The sequence below is a fragment of the Motacilla alba genome, chromosome 5 (genome assembly GCF_015832195.1).
Source record: "Motacilla alba alba isolate MOTALB_02 chromosome 5, Motacilla_alba_V1.0_pri, whole genome shotgun sequence".
NCBI lineage: Eukaryota > Metazoa > Chordata > Aves > Passeriformes > Motacillidae > Motacilla > Motacilla alba.
Window position 1 is genome coordinate 558,429 of NC_052020.1, and position 22,803 is coordinate 581,231.

Below are 22,803 nucleotides of genomic sequence, written 5' to 3' on the forward strand. Positions count from 1 at the left end.
ATCTTTTAATTTTAAAGGCTTAGCATAATTATAATAAAGGTGGGTTACCTTTAGTGAATGCTGACATGTTTGATTTTCATTAACAGACACCTAGGCAGTTAATGCTGCTTGGCTTTGAGGATGAAAGGTTAGCCTGGCTTTTCAAAAAAAGAAATTTAATAAAGCAAATAGGCACATCTCTGTACTTATTTTCAATCCAAATGGCCCTTGTGGCAACAGACAAGCTCAGAACCCATTTGAAGCAGTGTAAGGAGGAGGAAAGAGAGCAGTTCCTGAGCCTGCCAGCGTCACCTCTGCCCTTTGCATGCTGGAATGGCATCTGTGACACCAGGTCTTAGAGGGCATTAGCTGGGCAAAGGGGCACTGGTGTTCCCTGCTCTGAAACCAGGGGTTTTGGGGAGGCACCCAGTCCCAGGGCAGGGCGAGCCCAGAGCAGCCTGCCTGCCTCCCATTTCACGACCTGCAGCTCTGCAAAGGGACACAGCGTCCCAGCTTTGGGGCCCTGCTGTCCCCCTGGGGCTGCGAGCAGCCCAGGCCCTGCAGAGAACTCCAGGGCACAGCACGAGGAAGATGCAGGCCTCCTGCTCACAGGGAGCTCTGCTCACACGGCAACAGAAGGAGCCCCAAACCAGCTTGCTCCACGCACACAGAGCTGAACCCACCAGGCTCTCCCTTCAGCAGCTCTAGCAGCAGCAAAACAGGGAACGTGTGGTTTTATTGTGTAATGATTTTGACCAAGAGTGAGGGAACCAACACAAACTTCCTCCTGTCACGCTGATCATTTTGACTGTTTTATTTCTTATCCATACACTGTGTCCCGCCTTGGCCACGAGTGCATGGGCTGTCTCCTGCAAGGCACATCCCTCTGCTGGCAGGACTGGCAGTGATGGGACTGCCTGGGCCTTCTGCATCTCCGGGAGAAATAAATCCAGACTCTAACGTTACCCCAATTCCGAGTTATTGCACTGGTATTTTAGCAGGAATGAGTGAAACTTTATGAGAACAGCATGAACAGCTGATGCCGCTCAACGCTTCAGTGCCAAACAAATCATCACCTTCTGCAGACAAAAACGCTCTTCTGATGTTTCCCTGTCACTGCCTCGGCCTAAAACTGTAAACTGTGCAAAGAGCAAGTTCAGTTTTACCCCAACTGCTTTGTCTGTCACAGTTAAGTGCCAAGTATTGTCCTCAGTGGTATTTGTTGCCCCATGTTTTCATAATGGATATCATCTTCCCCTCGGACAGCAAACTTTTAACTGTGCCTGGTGGCTGTTCCCCTGGCAGGGAAGATGGAATAATTCATTGACAATAACATTTACTCTTCTTTGGCAATGATGTTGACTTTAGCAACAATTTTTGAAAAATCATTTGTGTCATTCAAACAACCCCAGTGAGGTTCAGTTTTAATTCATTTAAAAAAATAATATCACACAATCTTTCCATTAAACTCTTGGGACTATTCTTTCTGGGATTTGTTTGGTTTTTTCCTTGAAATGCAAAGGAAGAGATTATAGCTTAAGAATTGCAGAGTAAGTAAAAGAAAGAAAAAGAAGGGGAGGAAGACTCAGGAAAGCTCTTTTGGAGAACCTGCTGTTTAAAAAGAATTCCACCACCAGCCTAAAATACAAAAATTAAAATAAAATTTTAGAAAAAGTAATTGAATAAAGCAAGGCAGCTGTTAACAGGCAATGGGTCACCACCAGCTTCAGCTTCCAAGAGTCCAGCAGGTACTGGGAAGAGCACTCCAGAGCGAGTAGCAAAGGTAAAGATTTATGCTGGGTTATTACCTGCTTTTCCTGAACACAACAAAAAATCCAAACACATGAACTAATTACCTTTATGACATATGTTAATATATAAAACAACAGTGTAAGGAAAGGCAGCAGAGGCTGAAGAGAGGAGGACAGTGCTGTTCGTGTGTGCCCCATGCCCACCAACACCAGCTCCTCATCCCCAGGAAGGGTAAAGCCCAGCACCAGTCACCCAGGGTCTGCAGCGAGGGGACAACTCCTCAGGGACCTTGATGTGCATCACAAGGGACACACATGCAATGACACCACCACAGTGAAACTCTGGGGCCTCTGGCTCGGCCACAAGCAGGGTAACACCACAGCATCCACCACAAGAGGAAGGTGCACAACCAGCGTGAAGTCACTACTAACTCTCTGTACCCAGGAAATCTTTATAAAAGGAAGAGAGGAAACAAGGAGACTTATAAAGAACTACATTTATTTTTGTTTACAGCAGATACCATAAATAAAGCTAAAACAATTTTCACCATGTGCAAAATACAGAATTTCCATGTGAAAATTTAAATACAGAGTTAAAAACTATTCAATAAAAATATTCAGTTAAGATTATAAAGTAAAATGAAGACAGAAGATTTAGGAGGAGAAGGACAGAATCCTCACTGGGCAGGAAGAGCAAGGAAGACTCTGCAACAGAGAGTAAAAAACACAGCAATAGGAAGTGGTTTGAAATGGCAGACCTTTATGTCATGACCTTCACATTAAAGCATGCAGAGCTTTTTAACAACACACTGCAGCCCTGAAATACACTGGGAGTCACATCCCAGCCATTTGTGCAGGAAATGACGTTTGAAACACAGAGAGCTTCTGTGTGGGCACAGCATGGGGACTTTCAGAGCCATCAAGTCAGTTTAGGATACCCACTCAAATAAATACAAGTGGCTGAGTCGTGCAAACGTACAGACCAGCAAGATAAGGGCTCTGGCCCTGCTGCCTTCCACATTCCTGGCTGAGGAGTGTGAAATGGAGCAGATGGCAGAGGATGTTTGGCCCCTCCTAAAACTGCTCCTAAGATCAGTTCCCAAAGGCCCTTTCCTTTGAGAGGGGTCCTGGGCGGGGACAGCTGGGTTGTGACCACATCAGCCAGACCCTCAGCTGGTCAGCCTGAGCCCTGGGTTCTTGCTGGGATTCATTTCCCCTTCTAGACTGTCACCTAGTGATCATACAAACTGGACCTTATGTAAAAAATACATACAAAATAATGGTGGGAGTTGGTCACGGACAGGGGTGGCAATGTCTCGTGCAGCAAGAGACTCAGAGAGCCAAGCAAGGCCCAGGTAATAAAACCACCCAAGCCAAAGCACTCTGGCATGTTGATAGCTCAGCCAGAGAACCACATGCACTTTTAGGCCTGCCTACGATGTCACTTGGGGTGGAAGTCTAGAGCTTGCATAGTTTTGGCTACTTTGCCTACAGAATCTTTCATACCCAACTTTCCCAGCAGGAAGGCAGGGAAGTGCTCAGACACTGCTTGCGCTTTGGGTATGTGAGCTCCATGCAGAGAGGCACTCATGCTAACCTGGAGAATCAGCTGGGCAATCACACCCTGACCTCATTTTAGATCTTTCCTTCAGTTCTTTGAAAGAAATAAGGCTTTAACAAGTTCTTTCAAGAAACCCTTTACCTGCCTAACTTACCTTAAAGGCACAGGGAAGCGCACATGCACAGACACAGAGAGAAAAACATTACTTGTTCTAGAACTGTGAACTCAGCAACAGGTTAAATAATCATGCCAAAGCTCCATTAATATACCAGACACATAGATTGCTCCAACAGTTAAAAAAAAATCCAAAACACACAATGAAATGCTTTCAAACAACAGGGTTAGTCATGTAATTTTGGAACTGGAAAAAAAAATCACCTGAGAGCAGAAAGGCTTCAGCCAGTGAGCGGGTGCAGCACCGGAATGTTGAATTGGACTAAAAGCAATGAGGGAGATTGGCAGAGAAGACAGCAGGGAAGAAAACACAGAACTTCACTTGGTTATGTAAGAAAGCATCAGGAAGATTACATCGGTACAAAGAATAACTGGCCAAAATGGAACTGCCTTTTTTCATTCAATTATCAATGAGGACAAGCAGGTATGAGTATTACTAGCAGAACAGTAAGATGAAGAAGTCAAAAAATCAACCAATTGGAGTGATATCAACACAATAACCCTCCCAACAGAATCACCTGCAAAATCCCAGTGGAATATGCATGGCAATTAAGATTCCTCAGGAAAACATTTTCATTACTCAAGTGCCTGAATTCTTTTGTGGACATGTAGGGATTTATGCCCCACTATACAAATCTATATAAAACCAATACTATATTTTAATTTTTAAAAAAATCTTCTACTGGTAAGATTTATTTGGTTTAAGTTCATTGGCCAGAGATTTCTTACTACATCACCATTTTCTCTACATTTAGCATTATGCTCTCTCTGCCGTAGTAAACAGCAGGAGAAAACTTTAGGAAGAAGTGTTCCTAAAGACTCTCCTACTGACAAACTGAAACCAAAATTGATGGCAGCCCAAATTTGGAAACTGGACTGCCCAGCAGTTTGCTGTGTGCAGGAGTAACCACACTGCAGACTGCCTCCTTTTTAGGGTGAAACAGTTGCTATCATTAGAAAATAATAAAAATAGTACAGTATTTCCAAGTCAGGTTTTCTAAATGCTGTAAGAAAGGTACAGACACATTACACATATACAGACTGCCACCATGTAACTGTAATTATTGCTGTGTCCACTCAATGTCGTAGCAAAGTTTGGCTGAATACATGTTTGAGCATTAAAGGCAATTTTTGTCAAAGGAATGCTACCTTATATCTAACAATTTTCTTCAAGCACTTTTTCAAGTTCTGTGCATAAAAATAACAATTTTCCCCCCAAAATACATAACCACTCTAAAATGTGAAAAGCTCATCCTCATAGTTTAAAGAAAGTCAAACTATCTAGAAGAAAGATCCAGTTTGTCATTTATTTTAAACAGCAGACACATTTCCTTTTCATACCTAAGAGGCAAAACAATTCAAATAATCTTTTCCCACATTACAGTAAATCAAATCAAATCAAAACAAAACAACAAACCCCAAGACCTGCCAGCCCACACGCAGCAGAGTCACTTGAGACCCCTGGCAGGTGATCCTCAACTTTGGTACTAACTGAATGCAACAGTATTTCCTATTGTTTGTGCCACATTCTTCTGGCTACAAATAAATGCTACAGATGCTTTTCACTTTAGGCTACACATATTGGATTTACCTATTTCCTGGTAAACTTCTGAATATAAATAAGTACTTGAAAGGCAGGGAGCATGCTTACCTCGCTGGCTAACTAGGCTGAAAGTAATGAGCTTTGGGATGTCACTGTGTCCTTGCTGTTTAACAGATTAAGGGAGACCTTCTGATTAAGGTTGAGGGACATCTGAAAGAAATTTACTCATCTGCAGCTCCAGATAATAGAATTTCACCTTTCTGCCACCAGCTGCACACGTTGAAATGAATTACCCAAGTAAGAAGTTATCGCCTAAGAATACATTTTTAGGCTTTTGATGTTTGTTCTAAACCTGCATTTTTAAAAAATTCCAAAAGAGGCTGGGAGCAGTGCCTGCCCAGAGGCACAACAGGAGTGACTTCACTTACAGAGAAGTGCTCCATAAATTGATATGCCTCATATCAGCCATCAAATGAGGAAGCCTTGACTTGAGAAATGTTCGGTCTACTTCTTTCTACCAGTTTCTTTGACTTAAAATTTCAATCAAGCCTTCACTCAACTATCATTTGCTCTTCAAATTTATTGAAAAACTTCAAATAAATTAGTAGAACAGATAATACCCACTATCAACAAAAGGTATCCATCATATGTAAAGCAAAATAAAAGGCAGGACTAGGAGCAATGTGAATTACGTACACAATTTTTTTGAAACATATTCATGCAAGTAAAAATCTCATAACCTAGAGCAAAGATGAAAGCAAGAAAAAAAAAAAAAAAAGCTACATGCCATACTCAGGTTTCAAATCCCAGTCATTTGTCAGAAATATTCCTGAAAGAACACACATTCTTTCATGGTCTAACTGAAAAAAGAAAAAAAATAAGCTGGGGAGAAGAGGAAGAAAATGGTTTCAAAATGTACCATCTTCTCCAATGGTCTGATCACAGAACATAACAGGGGGGGAAATAATCTAGAAAATATCCTTCATCTGACTCCATGTTCTGGAAATGTGTTTGGACACTGTCCTTCATGCTCTAACATACAGTACATTTTGTGTTGAAAATTTCATTTGTACCTCGCTTCTATCAGAAGGAATCCACCATTCAATGAAGTCATGAGTCACATTGCACGAAGAGCAAAAACAAAGCCCTCCAAACCAGAAATTCCCCTTGAGAAAATAGCCAGGCTGTTAATTTTGAAAATTTGAAAGGCACAACTGAGCAAGACACACAGGAGGATTCAAACCCTACAGAATCTTTTCACCCATTCAAGCACGTTTTCAAGTGATAGCTCTGCTTCCCGGTACATGTGAGTGAGTACCTCTAGGAGAGCACAGAGGAGTGGCACCCCAAGGCTCAGGAGTTCGTACAGGTAGGTATAGTTATATGCATTGTCCCTGAAATGGAGGTGGGTAGCGTGCAGGAAACCATGCATCCAGTTAGACAGGCGGCTGGGAATGTCAAGCAGATCCCTGGTCACCCGCAGGGGCCAGCTTAGCGTGCCCCGTAAGAAGGAAGTCAGGATACCTGGGGACCTGTCCTCTGGACTGCTAGCAGTGGACAAACTGCTTTCTGTGGTGACCTCTGTGTGCTTGGCTTCCACTTTCTTCCATGCGTCTATCGCCTCCTTAGAAAAAGCATTAAAAAAATAGAAAGTGTTAAATATGCTTCTAAAGTATGCAAGTCCAGTTTCTGCTACTGTCTGCAAGTCTTTATATACATTTTCATTTCCAGTTGCTCCTAAGTTCAGCTTTACTTTGCAGAGAAAGGCTAAATTCCATTGAGAACCAGATTATTATTAAATACGCCAAACTCAGAGAAGGAGGAGGTTTGTGTTTTAGCACTGATTTTACTGCACATGAGGTAGAAAACATCCACATACACACACACAGGTATTTCACCCTGCCCCAGATAAAGGTGCCTCAACATTGCATTGGCAATAAAATCGCTCCATACCTTTCCATGGATCTGTATTGTTGCCCTTCTCTTTCTGTGCTTCGTACTGATTTTGCAGTGCGTAAAATGAGGTTTACAGTAAAATTTACCTACAAGAGGGAAAAATCAGTTACAGGATATGTTATCTATACATATATAGAGTGAAAAATCACTGTTGCATCTATAAAAAAAATGAAACCAGGATAATGAACAGTTGGGCAGCAAAAGGAATGGGAAACCTGGCACTGATTCTGACTAACAGCTCTGAATAGGTTTCTTTTACAGATTTGCACATTAGTTCAGTAACACAAGGTCATTTATCTACCTCTCAGGTATAAGATTAATAAACAGAAAAAAACCAACATCCTATAAATACAAAGTTACAAACCAACACAAGACATCAAACAGAAAAAAAAAAAGGTCAAAATCTGCTCAAAAGACATCTTTGCAGATTCTTCACACTGAAAAAGAACCACTTTGACCTTGAATCTTCAGATTCAATACTCTGATCTACTCAAATACTTTGTAAGGGAGAAGGGAATTTCAATTCAGTTTGATAATTCCATTCCAAACTAAAAAACAAAACAAAAAACCAAAAAAAAAAAAAAAACCAAAAAAAACCACCAAAAACAAAACCAAAGAAAAAAAAAGAAAAAAAGAAAAAAAAAAAGAAAAAAAGAAAAAAAAGAAGGAAAACCCCAGGGTTTAGGTGGGATGAAGCACCCAATATCTGAACCTCTTATTCTAAAGCAGCCTGGAGCCTGGAATAAATCACACTGGCCTTGGTCAGTCCCTACTGCTTTCAACTCCTGACCATAACATTGTAACAGAAATAACCTACATTCCCTTCATCCATGTAAATCTGCCACTGCTATGGCTTGCCCTTACGGATCATGTTATTTAATGGCCAGTTTTAAATGGAGATAAGAATAACTCTGTATTATTGGAGAAACCTCACCCCTTTTTTCCCCCCCTTGCTTTGACCTGTAATTCGACAAAGTGCATTTTGGTCACTCAACTTATTTTCCACTAAGGGTTTCTTCATTTACAGCTCAGGTCTGTCATAACTCAAGTCTTCTGAAAAACTAGGACTGCAAGTACAAGGACTCAAAGGTCAGCAGGGACACAAACAGCACACTTGGCAGACCTCCTCCTGACCGTGCTACCGGGACAGATCTTTCTGTAAGTTAGTTACTTAGTTCCAGTAAGAGCACCAATACTCAGACATTTCAAAATACTCCTAAATAGCTCCTCCATTACCTTCTTCAACATCAAAGGCATAAATTCCTAAGCGGAGTGTTGTAGAACATATTTCACACTTGAAGCACTCCCTGTGAAAGAAGTGGCCCTCTGCACTCAGCCGCTCCATGACATAGACCCGTTTCTTGCAGAAATAACAGATGTCGCTCCCCCCGATGGACTTGGGGAATTCTTTCCTCAGAGATCCCTGTTCAAAGATAAAAACAGAACATAAAGCTGTGGCTCCACACCCAGATATAAATCCTTATGAAGGGGGCAACTGCTTTACCTTCTTGAAGAGTTGCACAGCACCCTCCAAGCAAAATTACAGTAGGCATCAGTCAGCTTTTTAATTACTGATTATTGCAATTCTGTAGGTTTATACAGAAATTAATAAATCAGACATCACAAGGACTTTTAAAGGGGTGACTTTGATGCTGGACTTGCATCCAGTTTCCCTCTGGGAGTTCACCAACATTTTGATTACTCAGGTCCAAGAGCAGCATCATCCCTGAGTGCTCCCTCATCACCCTGCACCGTCCTGGCTCTGGGACTCGAGTCACTCTCAGAAGGTGAAAGACACACCTCACCAGCCTCAAACAGCAGACTTGCATCTGCAGCCAAGCAAAAAAACACCCTGAACTCTCAGCTCAGACACAATCTGGAGGAACATGCAGGCTTGTGCTCGAAGTTCCAGGAGGAAAGGCAGTCTTCAAACGCTCCACCCTGCCCATCGCCACAGCTGTGCCTCCCCTCTCAGCCGTGTTCCTCCTGAGACTACAGCCCAACCTGGGGCTTGGTTAGCTTTAAAAATCACTCTGTTTCCTACCACACACATTCAGAACATTTTTAACGCGTCCAAAATACAATCCATATCAACCACATGAAACTATTTTGAAAGTTTGTTGAAATCAGGCTGGTAATTAACATTCTTTAATTGCCACGAATCTCATCCCCTCTTACATACACATGCAAAAGGTACAGAAAAGTGAACTAGAAATTGATTAGATGCCACTGACTTTTCTTTTCTTATGAGAGGCAGGTATGAGGATGTTACTTTGCATTACTGTATTATGGTTGGTTCCAGGTCAGTACAGATGAGCGTGCTGTGCCTGCCACATCCATCACCACCTCCCTCCCCTTCCACTATCCCTGCTGCCACAGGAGAGGTACCACACATGGGATGGAGGAGGAAAAGTCCAAGGCACATTCAGACAGCAGCACACAGTCCACACAACTCATCTTTCATTCGTGAGGAAAAGGCAGCCTTGGAACCATTTTTTAATGTTAAGTAGAACTCACAATTGTCATTGTCCCGTAGTCTTGTGCTTAAAAGTTGAGAATTCTATACCAGATCTGCCATTAGTAATTCATTTTGCTCTGAAGGATCATTTTAGAGCATGAATCTTTCCAAACAACCAACCATGCAAATGGAAAACCACACAGATGTGCTTTTAAAACCATGGTGTTAATCACTGCTTTTAAAAACATGGTGTTAAGATCAGATAGTTACGGTGAAGCTGAAACTACTGAGTTTAGTGCTGGCTGGTAAGTAAAGTGCCATCACCACAACACAACACCTTACTTGGCTTCCCAGTACCTGACAGCTCTGAGTGGTGGAGGCAGCAGATGGAAGGTGAGGAATGGGGCAAGAACCTGCAGCTCTGTCCAGAGACCGCTTCTGAATTCAACACAGAACAGTGCAAGAGTTGAGAAACAGCCCTCTTCAAAAGGAGCCATGGTGATTGAGCAGTCGAGTGTTAAAAATAACTGCATAAGCATGTACTGCACAAAACTTTCTTTAGAAGCCACCCTGAGTAATAATTGTCTTCTGTTACTAATTCTACAGTAATTACATTTAATAAAAGCCTCCTCAAGTTTTAATTCACACAGTCAAGTAACAGAAATAGAAGACGTGGAGAGCAACATTTCCATCAGCATACTGTGCTGATGTGCACTTGATTCTTTTATAAAGTGTCAGACCCTTCATAAGGCTTCAAGTGCTCCACAACTGGGGTCTGAAGTCAGGATGGCATTCTGGGAACATTACTCTTAAGTCAAGTTACTGTTTCTTTGTGGGTTTAGTCTTACCAGTTCAAGCTGTGGCTTGGGTCTGTGATCATTCACATACAGATTTACAAGAACTTCAGCCACAGCTCCAATTGCACGTGAGACCTTTCCTACAGTCATCTAACCAGGAAAGGGGAGAAGATGAAGAACAGAAGGAAGAGCTTTAGTTACCCTTGAAAGAGAATTTAAAGACAAAAAAGGACAAGAATGATTTGGGCACATGCGAACATCGATACAGGAGAGGGAGGCAGGAGAAAGAGCAGAGGGGAAGCCCAGCAGAGCACAAGCATGTTCATGCGTGACCAGCGTGGGGCCACAGAAGGCTTCTGTGCAGCCCACAGACTTCTCCCTGAGGATGACTGAGAAGTTCCAGATGGGAGCAAATGCTTCTCCTCAAGGCTTCCTGCTGTGTCCATGAAAGGCTGAGCTGAGCCACTGCCTGGTTATCTGAGCTGGGCATTCTGACACTAAAAAAACCCCTATTGTTCACTTCAACTTCTCTGGGACTTGGTTGTTACATTTCAGAACAGGGGTGGGATTGAACTCCATATTAACACTCCCCAAACTGTGACATTTCAGGGAACATTCTATGACAATGTATGAGCCAAGTCCCACACAGAAATGTTTTGTTGGTGCTCACAGGGCAACCATTTGCCCTCTCCCCAGTGACTCATCGCAATGCCAGGGAGAACTGGAGAAACCACGCTCGTGAGAGGGAAACTTCTCCTTTAATCTGCTTCATCACACCGCTGCAGCCAGGAAAGCTAGGCTGTTTTTTAACCAAATGTATCAACCAGGCCTGCAAGGAGCCAGCAGTGGCTCAGGCTGTGGCTCCAAATGCACAGCAGCCAGACCGATGACTGCACGGTCCGTGCTTCCCTGCCCAACACCTGCCTGGGGACTGGAACGGGGGAAAAGGGTCTGTGCATCAGTGTGCAAGTGGCAGCATGTAGGCAGGAACTCTGCTCCTGGAAAACAGACAGTAAAGGCTTCACAGATGTACAGAAATATTTTCTACTCTAAATCAAATTTCCTGTATTGACTGGGATTTCAGCTCTAGAGTCAATGTAAGATCCCACAGCCTCTCTGGTAGCAAACGCAGCAAGGGCCATCCTGCTCTGGCACTCTGCTTCTGAACTCAGGGCACTGGCTTTTTCCATGAGGACACATACATGACATTGTATCTAACACTCCATTTGCCTCTCACAGAGCCCAAATCTTAAGGAAGTCACCCTCTTCTCAGTGAAATAATTTATCTATTGCCACCACACCAAGTCCTGCTAACTGAAGGTTTTAAAATACCAGAAAGTTACCATGAAGAAAGGAGAAAAATACAAATGCAACGGTATTTGGAATACTTTAAAACAATTTTAAAGCATTTGCTGTCAAGTTTAAAAAACACTTATAATGCACTGTGGGTGTGTTTCCAAAAATTATTACAGATAAAAAAATTCAAGGGAGTATGTCCAACCCTTTACAGCTCCCCTTATCTTTTGAGCGTCATCTCATAATTAACTTTAATTAACTTGATATCCAGGCAGGTACAAAATATACATGTTAAGACTACAAAGGCCATTTAAGGGACAATTTTCTGTCCTGTTTGGTTTTATTTAGTATAAAAATACTTTAAAATATTATTCAGTATCTGGACAACTTGTGGGTAACAACTGCAAAGTAAACTGCTAATTACATACCACAAGACTGTCCCAAGTGGCACACCAATTTATAAACCACTACAAGAAGTGCTACTTGCTACTACAGGAAAACTGCACTCCTTTGATTTGTTTAAGAACATGGAACAAAAAAAAAATTCCTCCTCAAATTCTGCACCTCTGAATATGCTGAGCAATTTCCAGGCCATGTTGTACATGTACAAGTAATGTACACGTAAATGTACAAGTTCTTGTCCACAAGATCCAAGGTAAAAGAAAGTGTTCAAAGTCAGTTGAAGCAGAAAGTTTTCGTTGAACTAGATAAATACTGGAGCAATCAGTTAAATAACAAGGCTGTGCTTAAAGTGCAAGTAGTTGAATTTCAGGTAAAGTATCCTTAAGCTTGAACTACACCTTGAAATTCATCAGATTGGCTGATTTCTGTTCTCCATCCATTGGTACAATCTATGTCAACATTAAAGCAGTCAAAACAAAAAATTGCATGTTTATGCACACTTTAAAAATGCTACTAAAAGGAAATGTTCCTGTAACAAATGCAAACTCACATTCCAAGTAAAAGCAAGTGAGATTTCAATTTAATTTAGCAACAATGCCCTTAAAACCATGCTTCAACTTTTGGTCAGCCCTGACTTGGTTAGGCAAGAGATGTTTGTTGTATGTCCCTTCCAGGAGAACTACTCTGTTCTGCTCCAGGGCCTCTCAGTCACCCACGAGAAACATGAGGATCCACCAGGGCAGCCCCAAGAGCACCTGCCACCCTCAGAGACACGCAGAGAATGTCCTTAGAGCCCCTGAGGCTACTGCTCTACTGAAGCCACACACAACTTTGTAATGCTGGGGCCACTGTCTGCATGGAACAGGCTGCTGCTCACAGTTCAGGCAGCTTTACGGCAGCAGCTTTAAAGCCATTGCTGAACAGGAAACCTGAAGAGTTACCTTACAAGGTGAATTTCAGGGAACGACCAGAAAACGCTTAAAAATCCCAAGAGTTTGTGATTTCCTCAGACTGTTGAGCTGTCAGTGGCACGCTGCTTTTCAGCAGGTTGCCCAGGGTGGTTATTACCATGGGAAGAGAAAGCTGCCTTCTGTATTTCCCTGTGTTATTATTCAGAACTGCACAGCCAGCCAAGTAAGCCTCAGTAGCATTCTCATAAAACAAAGGAAATATGCTCTCTGCCTCCAAAAGCACACAATGCTTTCCCTTTGTTCTTTCATATCCTAATGATTTTCCTGGTCTTATTTTGCTTTGAGGGTAATTTATTTACTTTTCGTACAAGCTGCTACGTGTATTTTCCCTCTGAGATAAACAACATTTGAGTAATAAGTTACTGTGTGTAGGAAACACCCCAGCCCTGCTCACTGCTGGCAATTAGAGTCACGTCACTGAAGGGAAGCTGTTGGTCCAAGCTCTGCAGGGAGTAAATTGATTGCAAAAACTTCCCAGTTCTTACGACACACGGTGTGGATTCACTCATGCAAAGCTCAGATGAACAGAGCTTTCTGAAGGTCAATCCAACCTTGAGCAGAAAACAGGAATAACCAAACCTAGCCTGTACTATATTATATGCTAACTCGTTATTCTAGCCATGTGAATTGTGACAGCTGATTGAAGCTAGAAGGTACTTTTGATTATTATTGACATATTGCACACGGAAGGTAATTCTTGCTAAGTTGTAATGACTGCATGTCTTGAAAGACACAATACGGTCCCACAGCCTTCTTTTCAAGTGCTCCTTGCAAGACTTAGACTTAATAACAAGTTTCTGTAATTAGACATTGTATGATTTCACAGCCACCCTTTTCAATAACTGTGTCCCCATAACTAATACTTATCCAAGCACAACTCAACAGGTGCAATGACCTGTCATGTCTGGTAACAACCTCAGAACTCACCTGAAATTAAAACGACAGCTCTAGCTATTTAAAACCATGGGAGGGTGCTGATATTTATAGGTCATATATCATGAAGCCTTACAGAACTCAAAACACTTCTATTTGTCTGCTGGGGAAAAAAGAGAAACACTGACAGCAACACACAGCAGCTCTTCTTGTTGGTTTATCAATCCCAAAACTCTTTCTGATGCTGAAGTCTACACTCAGCTAATGATAATTCTCAGAACAGAGAGCAGAAATTCAAATTTTGAGACCCATAATCCCCCTTCAGATGACAGAGACATAGGCAGTTCCTGGCATATTCACAGCAGAGAGGTCCAAACATATTGTTGAACAGCACTTGAACACTGCATCTGAAATACTGCTGAATTTTTATTTTTATAGCACTGCACATTTAGACAGTGTTTTATAGAGCAGGATAAAATTTTCACATTCTGAAAAGTGTGCAATCTGTAAGGATAAAACACAGGGGCAACAATTTGATCATGAAAGGGCACATTCTATTACCACCTGTGCCCCTGACAGGGGGAACAAAGATCACGCGGTCATTAAACAGACCTGCTGTTTAAAAATTCTCCAGAATGCCACACAAAATGCACCACATTTACACCTATGAAATGCACAGTGTACAGGCGGCTGGCAGCCTGTACAACACATGGAGCTGTGCATGCAGGCATCAAAATGCTCATGCATGTAGATCTGCCAAAGTGTAAATGTAGTCCTACTTAACCAGCCAAATATTTACCCAGTGAGATGAACATATATTTACTGTGCTGGTGACAGAACTAGATTTTCTCGCTCCAGCTGAGCTGCATTCTGCCAGTATCTCTAGAGAGAGCACTTTTCAGCTGAAGTAAACCCAGCCTGAGTGAAACCAAGTAACAACAAACTACTGCCATGCCATTTAAATACAAAGGCAAACTAATCAAGGCTGTCAGTGCACTAAACAAAATCCAGTTTTTAAAATATCCAGAAAAAAAGACTGCTCCAAAGGTTCTCCATTCTCCAAGAAGTGATGTTAAAATCCCAATGAAGTAATTTCTCACAGAGTTTCCACACGATTAAAAGCCTAGTTCTCATATCCTAAAGGGTTTTTCAGATAGCTTGGGTTTGGGTTTTGGGGGTTTTTTATTATCTTTGCAGAGTCACAATAATTCTCCAAATCAAAGGAACATCAGTCCCCAGTCTTTTGGAAACCATGACTTAGCTTAAAACCCATCACATGCTGTACCTCTTAGGTCATATAAAGTAAGAGGTAAATCCAGGCAAGGGAATTACTTTGAAGCTGAATGAAGGGAATTAGGGGATTACTGCAGCGAGGCACCTGCTGAGCTTGCAGTGTCCTTGAAGGGCCATGTCCCCTGGATTTCCCTGGGGACTGGGAGCCAGGCAGTCATTGCAACACAGCCCATTAGCATCAGCCTCAGAAGTAGGAACTGAGTATCTCTGACCCAAGTGTCATCTCCTTCTTTCCAAGCATGGATGTTTCCTCTCCATAAGGTCTGCTGCTACAAAGAACTGTATTCTAGCTATTCACATGCAGAAGCAAGTTTAAAGAACAAATAATTAAACAAACAATAATGGAATGTCTGTATTGGCAAATGCTCATACAATTCTAAGACATGTCCATTCTAGGACATGGTTAAAATGACCATCACTGTGCAGGTTTTCCCCTGCAGAGCAGATGGATATTCTTATGAAAAGAAACATAAATTCCACCCAAGAAAATGAACCAACCCCACAGCACCCAGCTTGCTTTATAATGTGAAGCTTTCTTCAGCATGCCTGTGGTATCATCCTACAGCAGACCATTTAAAATAAGCAGCAATGCAAAATTTTCAGAATTGAAGTAAAAAAATGTTAACCATTTGCTTTGCTCTTTAGCCTTTACCTGAGCCATATCTGGTGACAACATTTCTCTTACAAACATGCAGAACTAACAACAGCTAAAAAGGAAAGTTTGATTTAAATGTGAATTACAACCCATACAACAGGTCTGCTGGCAGCACCTTCCATCCAAGCCATTTCTCAAGCAGCTTGAGTACAAGTTTGGGTTTTACATGAAAAATCTCTTAATAGAGTACCTGTTGAGAAGAAACAGCAGAGGAAGCTGAACCAACAGATGATGAAGCAGCAACAGCTGAATGATGAGGTGGAGGGCAAGAGGGAGTTGGGGGCTGAGAATGGGGTAAGCCTTTAGTAGGTAGCTTATTCTGTGTAGAGCAGAAACAGGAGAGTTATCCAAGAGACAGTGACATCAACACAGGGTAAGTTCACAGTCATGCATCAAAAAAACCAGAAACATAACAATGACAGTTCTACTCTTCTCACTACCTCTGCACAGTAAGGGCCCATGGAAATCATCAGGGTGAACAGCATCTCCAGGGTAAATGATAATATTGTACTGTTTCTTTAATAGAAATATTCAGAGTGGGCAGTAAGGTAAGATAGTACTGGGAGAAAGCATACTGAAATCCAGCAAAAACCAGAGTGCACCAAGTGCCACTGCTGCGCACTGATTAGAAATTGTGAGCCAGCAGTGTGTGCCTAAGCACAAGACACAGTTTATTTGAACACATTTCTCTCCTGCTAAAGCACTCTGATTAGCTTTATGATTCAGATTGTTTCACCTCAATTAAACTATGCAATAATATTTAAACAACACTTTTTACTAGTTTCAGTGGAATCCACACTTTTTAGATCCACACAGAATGAAAGGAAGTAAAAACCAAAACCACTGCAATTTCTTTCCCTTCATGAATTCTTATACATCTTCCAACTCAGCAGTTCTTCAGGGGCAAAACTTAAAATTCACCTTTGGAAACTCCATGTATCCAAACATTGAGGCGAGATGTGCTGCTTTCTCTTTAATGTTCTTTTTATGGAATTCCCTATTTGCTATAGTCTGAGCTCTTTTCTGCAGTGACAGCCAGGGAAGGACAGCCAAGAAAAGAAAGAGAAAGATTTCAGTTAAAACCACATCCATCAACAATACACAGAAGTTTGCAGAAAGACTTCTTATTGTCTTAATACGACCTACAGTCAACAGAGAACAAGCCAGCAAAACCACAGTACACAGATTATCACAGGCAAGAGACAGAAAGGAAAAGAAGTTGCTTGTCACCTGTTTCATTTTTTCCTCCAGGTGCTGAAGACGCTCAAGCACTCCAGAAAGTACAAATGCAGCAGAACAGGCAGACGCGAGATTCTCAGAGGTGTCTGACAGACTGGGCTGGGGATCTGTTCTGAGCACACTCTTTGCTCTCCTGGCCATATGATCAGAACCATTTAAAGACTTTTTGGGTTCCCTGACCTCGTGTTCACTCCTAGCTACCACCTGAAACTGGGAAACACTGGAAGTGAACAAAACTCTGCGTTCTGCACGACCATGCAGTATATGCAGCTTTTAAGGATGCTTCTGAAAGAACGGCACAGTCATGCACATAACTAGAAATAAAATATTCTCACATCACCCTTTGCACACTGTCTACTGCACTTCTGGTGCTTGTGCACACGCACTGAAATAAATCAATCCTACGCAACTTGTGCAGGCCTTGACCTCCTTCTCTACGCTTCTGAGTTCTTGTGAATGACCTCAGACAGCAGCAGTGCAGAAGAACATCTTCTTCTGGGGTTTACAGCAGAGGTTTTGGGTTGGGGTTTTTTAGCAGCATGTCTGCCTGAAACTAAGCTTGTAATCAAATTATATTTATGAGGATTTCAACAGTAATTCCTGCCATAGTTCTAGATCTAGTCTGACCCAAATCAGCACAAAATGTATTTCAGATTTAAGGCATTTTCTGAGGAGTTCAGAACACATCTCTGAATTTGAGTTTTCATATAAAATAGCTTCTGACCTGCAGATTTCCACATGCAATACAGATCTCATTTCACTGCAGACTGCTCTTGAAGTGCCACTATAGGATGTTTATTTCCATTTAAAACTCTGATGAAAAGTGGATATCAATACTGTTTGAGATGAGATTGCTTTCAGGGAAAGTACTAAGAGAAAAATTTAGACTACACTGTCAAAAATTTTTCCCCGTATTTGTGATGCTGCAAAAGAGCTTTCAGCAGAAATTCTTATCACAAGTGTTACTTATAGAAATAAAATACCTGGGCACCAATATCAGCTTTTCAATGCTCAAGCTTTTATCTTAGATACTTTTGCCAGGTTTCTCTCTTAGCCTTATCATTACAATAACCCCAAACATCGAGTATATGCACAAATTTTCAGGTACTGCTGTAATTTTCTCACACGTTAATTGTAGCTGTGTAATTATATTCATACAATTGGGAGTCTAGATATGGTAACACAGAAATCAACACTTATGTTTTCAGGGTATCTCCACACTTTCAGAGTTTTCTCATCTGGCGAAGCAGATGTAAAATAGCCTTTACTTTCTAATGGCGTTTTCACAATTCCCAGCTAAGTGTGTCTGTGAACTCTGCAGTTTCCATCCAAATACTGCTTTGTATCTTATGCAGCTCTGCAGTAACAGCGAGTTCCCAGCAGTGAGAGAAATGCTGTGCTTCCCAGGTGTTACCCACAGGGGTTTCCTACCTGCCTTTTTGGTTGAGGTGGAAGAAGGCTTGGATCCATAGGTTTAGCAAAGCGAGGATTAACAGGAGGGTCAGAGGAGAGCAGGGCTGGTCTATCTGTTAGCTCCTTGTACAGCATTTTTAAAATTGCAAAGACAGAGTAAAGGAGAAAAAAGAAAAGGAAGACAGTAAATAGGATTCAAAGAATTTTTGAGGCAGAAAGAAATAAAAGCTTCTTTTAACAACGCATTACTCTGAAGCTTAACGACACATTTTGCATATTTTTGCCACCTACTCATTTTATTAGCAACTTCTACCATCAAAGATATACTTTCAAGTTAAGTTGAACACATTCAGTACTTTTTAACAGAGTTTATGATCATAATAACTTCCTTCAGCATGGCCAAGGAGATCTCTGGCCATTTACCACACACCGAAAGCTCAGGGCATTGACAAGTAGCCAGGCAGTGTGCAAACAACTTTGGTTCAAGGAGAGACAAAGTCACTGGACATCCATAAAGCCTACACTACTGGAGGACCTAAATATTTAAATAAACAAACGGATACAAGGATGAAGAATTAAGAAAGCCACCATCTTTGTCAAAACTTCCACACCTTGCTCATCCTTCCTTCAGGTCTTCCAGATGACAGATCTAAACTCTGCTAACTCCAACTATTTCTGGTTGAAGTGTGATTTTGAGCTGCTACCCCCTACCTTGGCAGCAGGGGATTGTTTTTAAAATACCTCTAGTCACACTAACAACAAACCAAAAAAATGCTGTACGATGCACAAATGTATCCCACTCTGCCTAGTTTTGGAATGGAAATAGCAGCCAGACATATCTTGCAAGAGATTGGACACTTCCTAGATTTTCCATAAAGACAGACTTCACAGGATATGCAGTGTCCTTTATTTGAAAAATACAGGCAACAACAGGCCTTCTGCAATACTGTATGCAGCCAGCTTAGACTTCCAAAACCACAAATTCTACAGGCTCGCTTCCATGGAATTTCTAGACACTGTAACACAGCAATATGTTATTGTTAGATGCATTAGTCAATCTATATGAGTTGTATTTGTTTACCAAGTACTGAGAGAAATACTTTTAATTTGCATGAAGTATTAAAAAAAGGCAACCCACTTCAAACAGCTAACAGACTCCTGTCTTCCCTGGGAAATCTGCATCAAGATTCATAGCTCAATCAATCCCAAGGAGGGATTACAGCTCAATTTCAGACATGGCTTCCATGTTCACCTATGACCTACCTGTCTCCGCAGAGTTGTATTTGAAGCATTCTCTTCAAACTTTGCCAGCAGCTGAGTTGCCATTGATTTGACTTTGTTCTGGTTCATTCCTTCTCTGCCATCACTCTGTTCTTTCCCGTTGTTTGTCCCCTGGCTTGGAAAGCCTGAAGTCTGCAAGGAAACAACAAACTGTGTTTTTGTTATGTTTCCTACAACACTCATGAAGGGAGAGGAGGAGAGAGGTAACATCCTTCTCAGCAAAGGGTGAAAGGAAATATGGTCTGCAGTGTACTAAAATGACATGTTTAGCATGCAAAGTCACCAAAAAATATTTTCTTGGGTCCCAGAGTACAGTAAAAGGGAACATTAATCAGTGCTGCTATTCATAAAGCAGAGTCACAAAGGTGACTAATCAGAGAAGGGCGAGAAGCCAAGCTGCAATGCAAACTCTTCAAATAAAAAAATTGTCTAAATAGACAATTAGGAAAAGGAAAAAAAAAAACCAATACCTTAAATGTTCCTGTGTCAGAACAAAAACTAGTGCAATTTAGTTAACGCTCTACTCCCTACCAAATGATTAAAATTAATTTAGTTATTCTTTAGTGCACACCACAGTAAATTCAAGATTTCAAGGGAAAGGTTTTTTCCATGCCACACTCCAAAGGCCAAACCTTGGCCCCCCAACTCCCACTGCTTCCTCAGCTCCGGTGCCCATCAAGGAGCTGGACACCGGTGAGCACCACTGAACACCAACCTGCTCAAAGACACCAAAGAGTCCTTTCCGACGCCTTTTGTTAGTCTCATTTTCTTCTGTTTTCCCTTCAGCCTGCAAGGGCAAAGCCAAAACAAGTTCCATGGGTTACTGCAGCAATTCCCAAGCGATTCCCAGCAGCTCCTCCCAGAAGTTCCATCCCCAGCAGGTGAGGTCTGGGCTGTGCTCGGCCAGGCACGCTCAGGTGAGCAGTGCCAGCATCAGGGGGTCTCGCTGCCCGTCAGACCCCCCAGCTCAGCAGGATTGCTCCTCGTGCAGCTGTCAGGGCAGTAAAAGCTGTCACACAGCCATGACCGGGAGCTCCCACTGGACTCCAGGGCATGAGAACACATGCTTGTACACTGTGCTGACCAGGCCCTACAACTTGGTGTTAATCTTTCCCTCTCTCAGTACTGAGGAGTTTAGAATTCATAAAGTATTAACACATCCTTGAAGAAAAAGGTTTTACAGCATGAGTTATTCTGTGAACTTTCAGCTAGACTGCACTGTTTTCCAGAGAAGTAACACAATCCAGAAACCCCTCACTCTTTCTTTCACTGTAACCCCCGAATCTCTCTTGAACCATCTGTCTGCATGCAGGTCACGAATTCATAGCTCAGTCACTGCTTTTTTGAGCAATTACTGGCTGCCTTTAAGGTCTGTCTCCCTCATAAGGTTCACCTCCCTGACTATGGCTGAACATTACAATACTTAAGCAATCAAATTGCTTCTTTTGTGCTCAAGCCATGCACATATTTCACTATTTTACTCAACTAGAGATTACACAAACCAATAATACTTCATACTCAGTCTGCACAAACTTGAAAAGTAGTCAATGCTGGCAAATTTTTATCACTTCTTATAAGATTCAGTCGTGAAGATTTGATACAGCGATAATTTATGAACAATAAACTATATTCCACTTGTTGGCATTTGCCCACGCTGTAACTTAGTGCCTGCTCAGCCAACTTAAAAAAACAATAAAAGGAATAAAAGGAATTCCTTAAAAAGGAATAAAGAAAGATCAAAGAATGCAGGCTTCCTTTTTACATATAGGCTGTTTGTAATAAATCACTATGCAATGAAGACGAGTAATCCCAAACAACTTGTGGGCAAACGCCAAAGGAATCAGATGACAATATTTCAATTACTTTGCTTTACTATGCTGTCTTTCAAGCAGCAGCTCAATAAAACCCAGCTTTGCACTACCTACAATCATCAGTCTACCCAGAAAGGGTGAACACAGAACAGCACAATGTATTCTGCATAATAGCCTGGGCCACATTAAAGCAGATTTTGCTTGAGTGAATGGAGCAAAGCAAGATGCTGCCTTTCAGAAATCGGGCAGAAAGGACTCTCATTAACACGCTGACAAAGAAGTGAAAGACAAAGCAATTTAATTGCCGAGCAAGACTCCAAAAGGGCTGCGCCCTGCATTGTGTAAACACCTCCATTCGTTTATTAGTCTGGAGCACAGGAAATCTCAGTTCCTCTCCAGCCGGGCTGACACTCCGAGGAGAATGGAAAACATGATCCAGCTCAGCACAGGCTGCCAGAACAGCCACAGCCACCCCAGCTCCAGGCCCCGCTTCCTGGTCTCTCACAGGCTGCGCCCAGATAAGGATCCCCCCTCCAGCCCAATCCAAGGACAAACTGCGTGCCGTGGAAGTTCAGTTAGCAACACTCTCTGCTCTCCTACAGCCTGGACAGAACATTTGATATATATATATATATATATACACCTTGATCATGCTCAGCACCACTTTCTGCAGGGGAAAGAACCCTAAAACTGAAGCCACAGCCAAATACCAAACTCAAGCAATTGCTTTCCAAGGAGCTAGTTTCCCAGCTAGTTTCAGCTGGTTATGGCACTCCCAGGTCTGTCCTAATCCAAGAACCCTAACCCACCGTGCCTGGTTTCACAGCCCATCCATGACAGAGCTGCAAAACCTCGCACAGAATGCCTTGTTTCCCAAGCTGATTTGGGAAATAATACTTCCACTTCTCATTTCCAACAAGCTCCCGTGGTGTGAAACCAGAGGGGCCCTTCAAGCAAATCACCTCGTGCTTTCATGTACTGCCAAGAACCCCAGCTCCTGCTATGACAGAAGGCTTATTTCATGACAGGAGGTTAATCAGAGGCTCTATGGCTCAGCAATGCAAAGCTCTCCCTACTGCTAAAACTCTGCTTACTTCTGCAAACAACTCATTGAAAAACAACACTGTGGTCATGATAAAGGTTTTCCTTCTGAAGAAGTCACCCACAAGAAAAAGCAAAGTTTATTCTGCCTGTTTGGTTTCTCACAGCCTGGCTTTCTGGGAACCATGTCACTTAGTTTTGGTGGGTTGTATATGTGGGTGGCAGGAAAAAATTATTTCCCAACAAGGATATTTTAAGTTACTGGACAAATGACTGTCCACAGGTTTTGAAAAAGTGTTTGCAGGATGG

The 22,803-nt window shown here is 42.0% G+C and overlaps 1 protein-coding gene across 6 annotated transcripts in view; it reads right to left on the reverse strand.

Moving 5' to 3' along the window:
• Positions 1-22,803, reverse strand: part of MICAL2 (microtubule associated monooxygenase, calponin and LIM domain containing 2) — a 120,031-nt gene that overhangs the window by 43,212 nt on the left and 54,016 nt on the right. The window contains exons 15-27 of one of the 6 annotated variants that reach the window (XM_038137131.1): positions 20,358-20,429; positions 19,625-19,774; positions 18,380-18,484; positions 16,940-17,158; positions 16,631-16,732; positions 15,900-16,028; positions 10,271-10,369; positions 9,765-9,860; positions 8,201-8,387; positions 6,962-7,050; positions 6,533-6,632; positions 3,670-3,727; positions 2,210-2,435 (exon numbers count right to left, since the gene is read on the reverse strand). In XM_038137131.1, the coding sequence (XP_037993059.1) occupies positions 3,687-3,727; positions 6,533-6,632; positions 6,962-7,050; positions 8,201-8,387; positions 9,765-9,860; positions 10,271-10,369; positions 15,900-16,028; positions 16,631-16,732; positions 16,940-17,158; positions 18,380-18,484; positions 19,625-19,774; positions 20,358-20,429 (1,389 nt within the window). In that variant the 3' untranslated portion in view covers positions 2,210-2,435; positions 3,670-3,686. Of the gene's footprint in view, positions 1-2,209; positions 6,633-6,961; positions 7,051-8,200; positions 8,388-9,764; positions 9,861-10,270; positions 10,370-15,899; positions 16,029-16,630; positions 16,733-16,939; positions 17,159-18,379; positions 18,485-19,624; positions 19,775-20,357; positions 20,430-22,803 lie in introns of those variants that run through there. The other 5 variants (XR_005256993.1, XM_038137127.1, XM_038137128.1 and 2 more) reach the window with 5 other exon arrangements.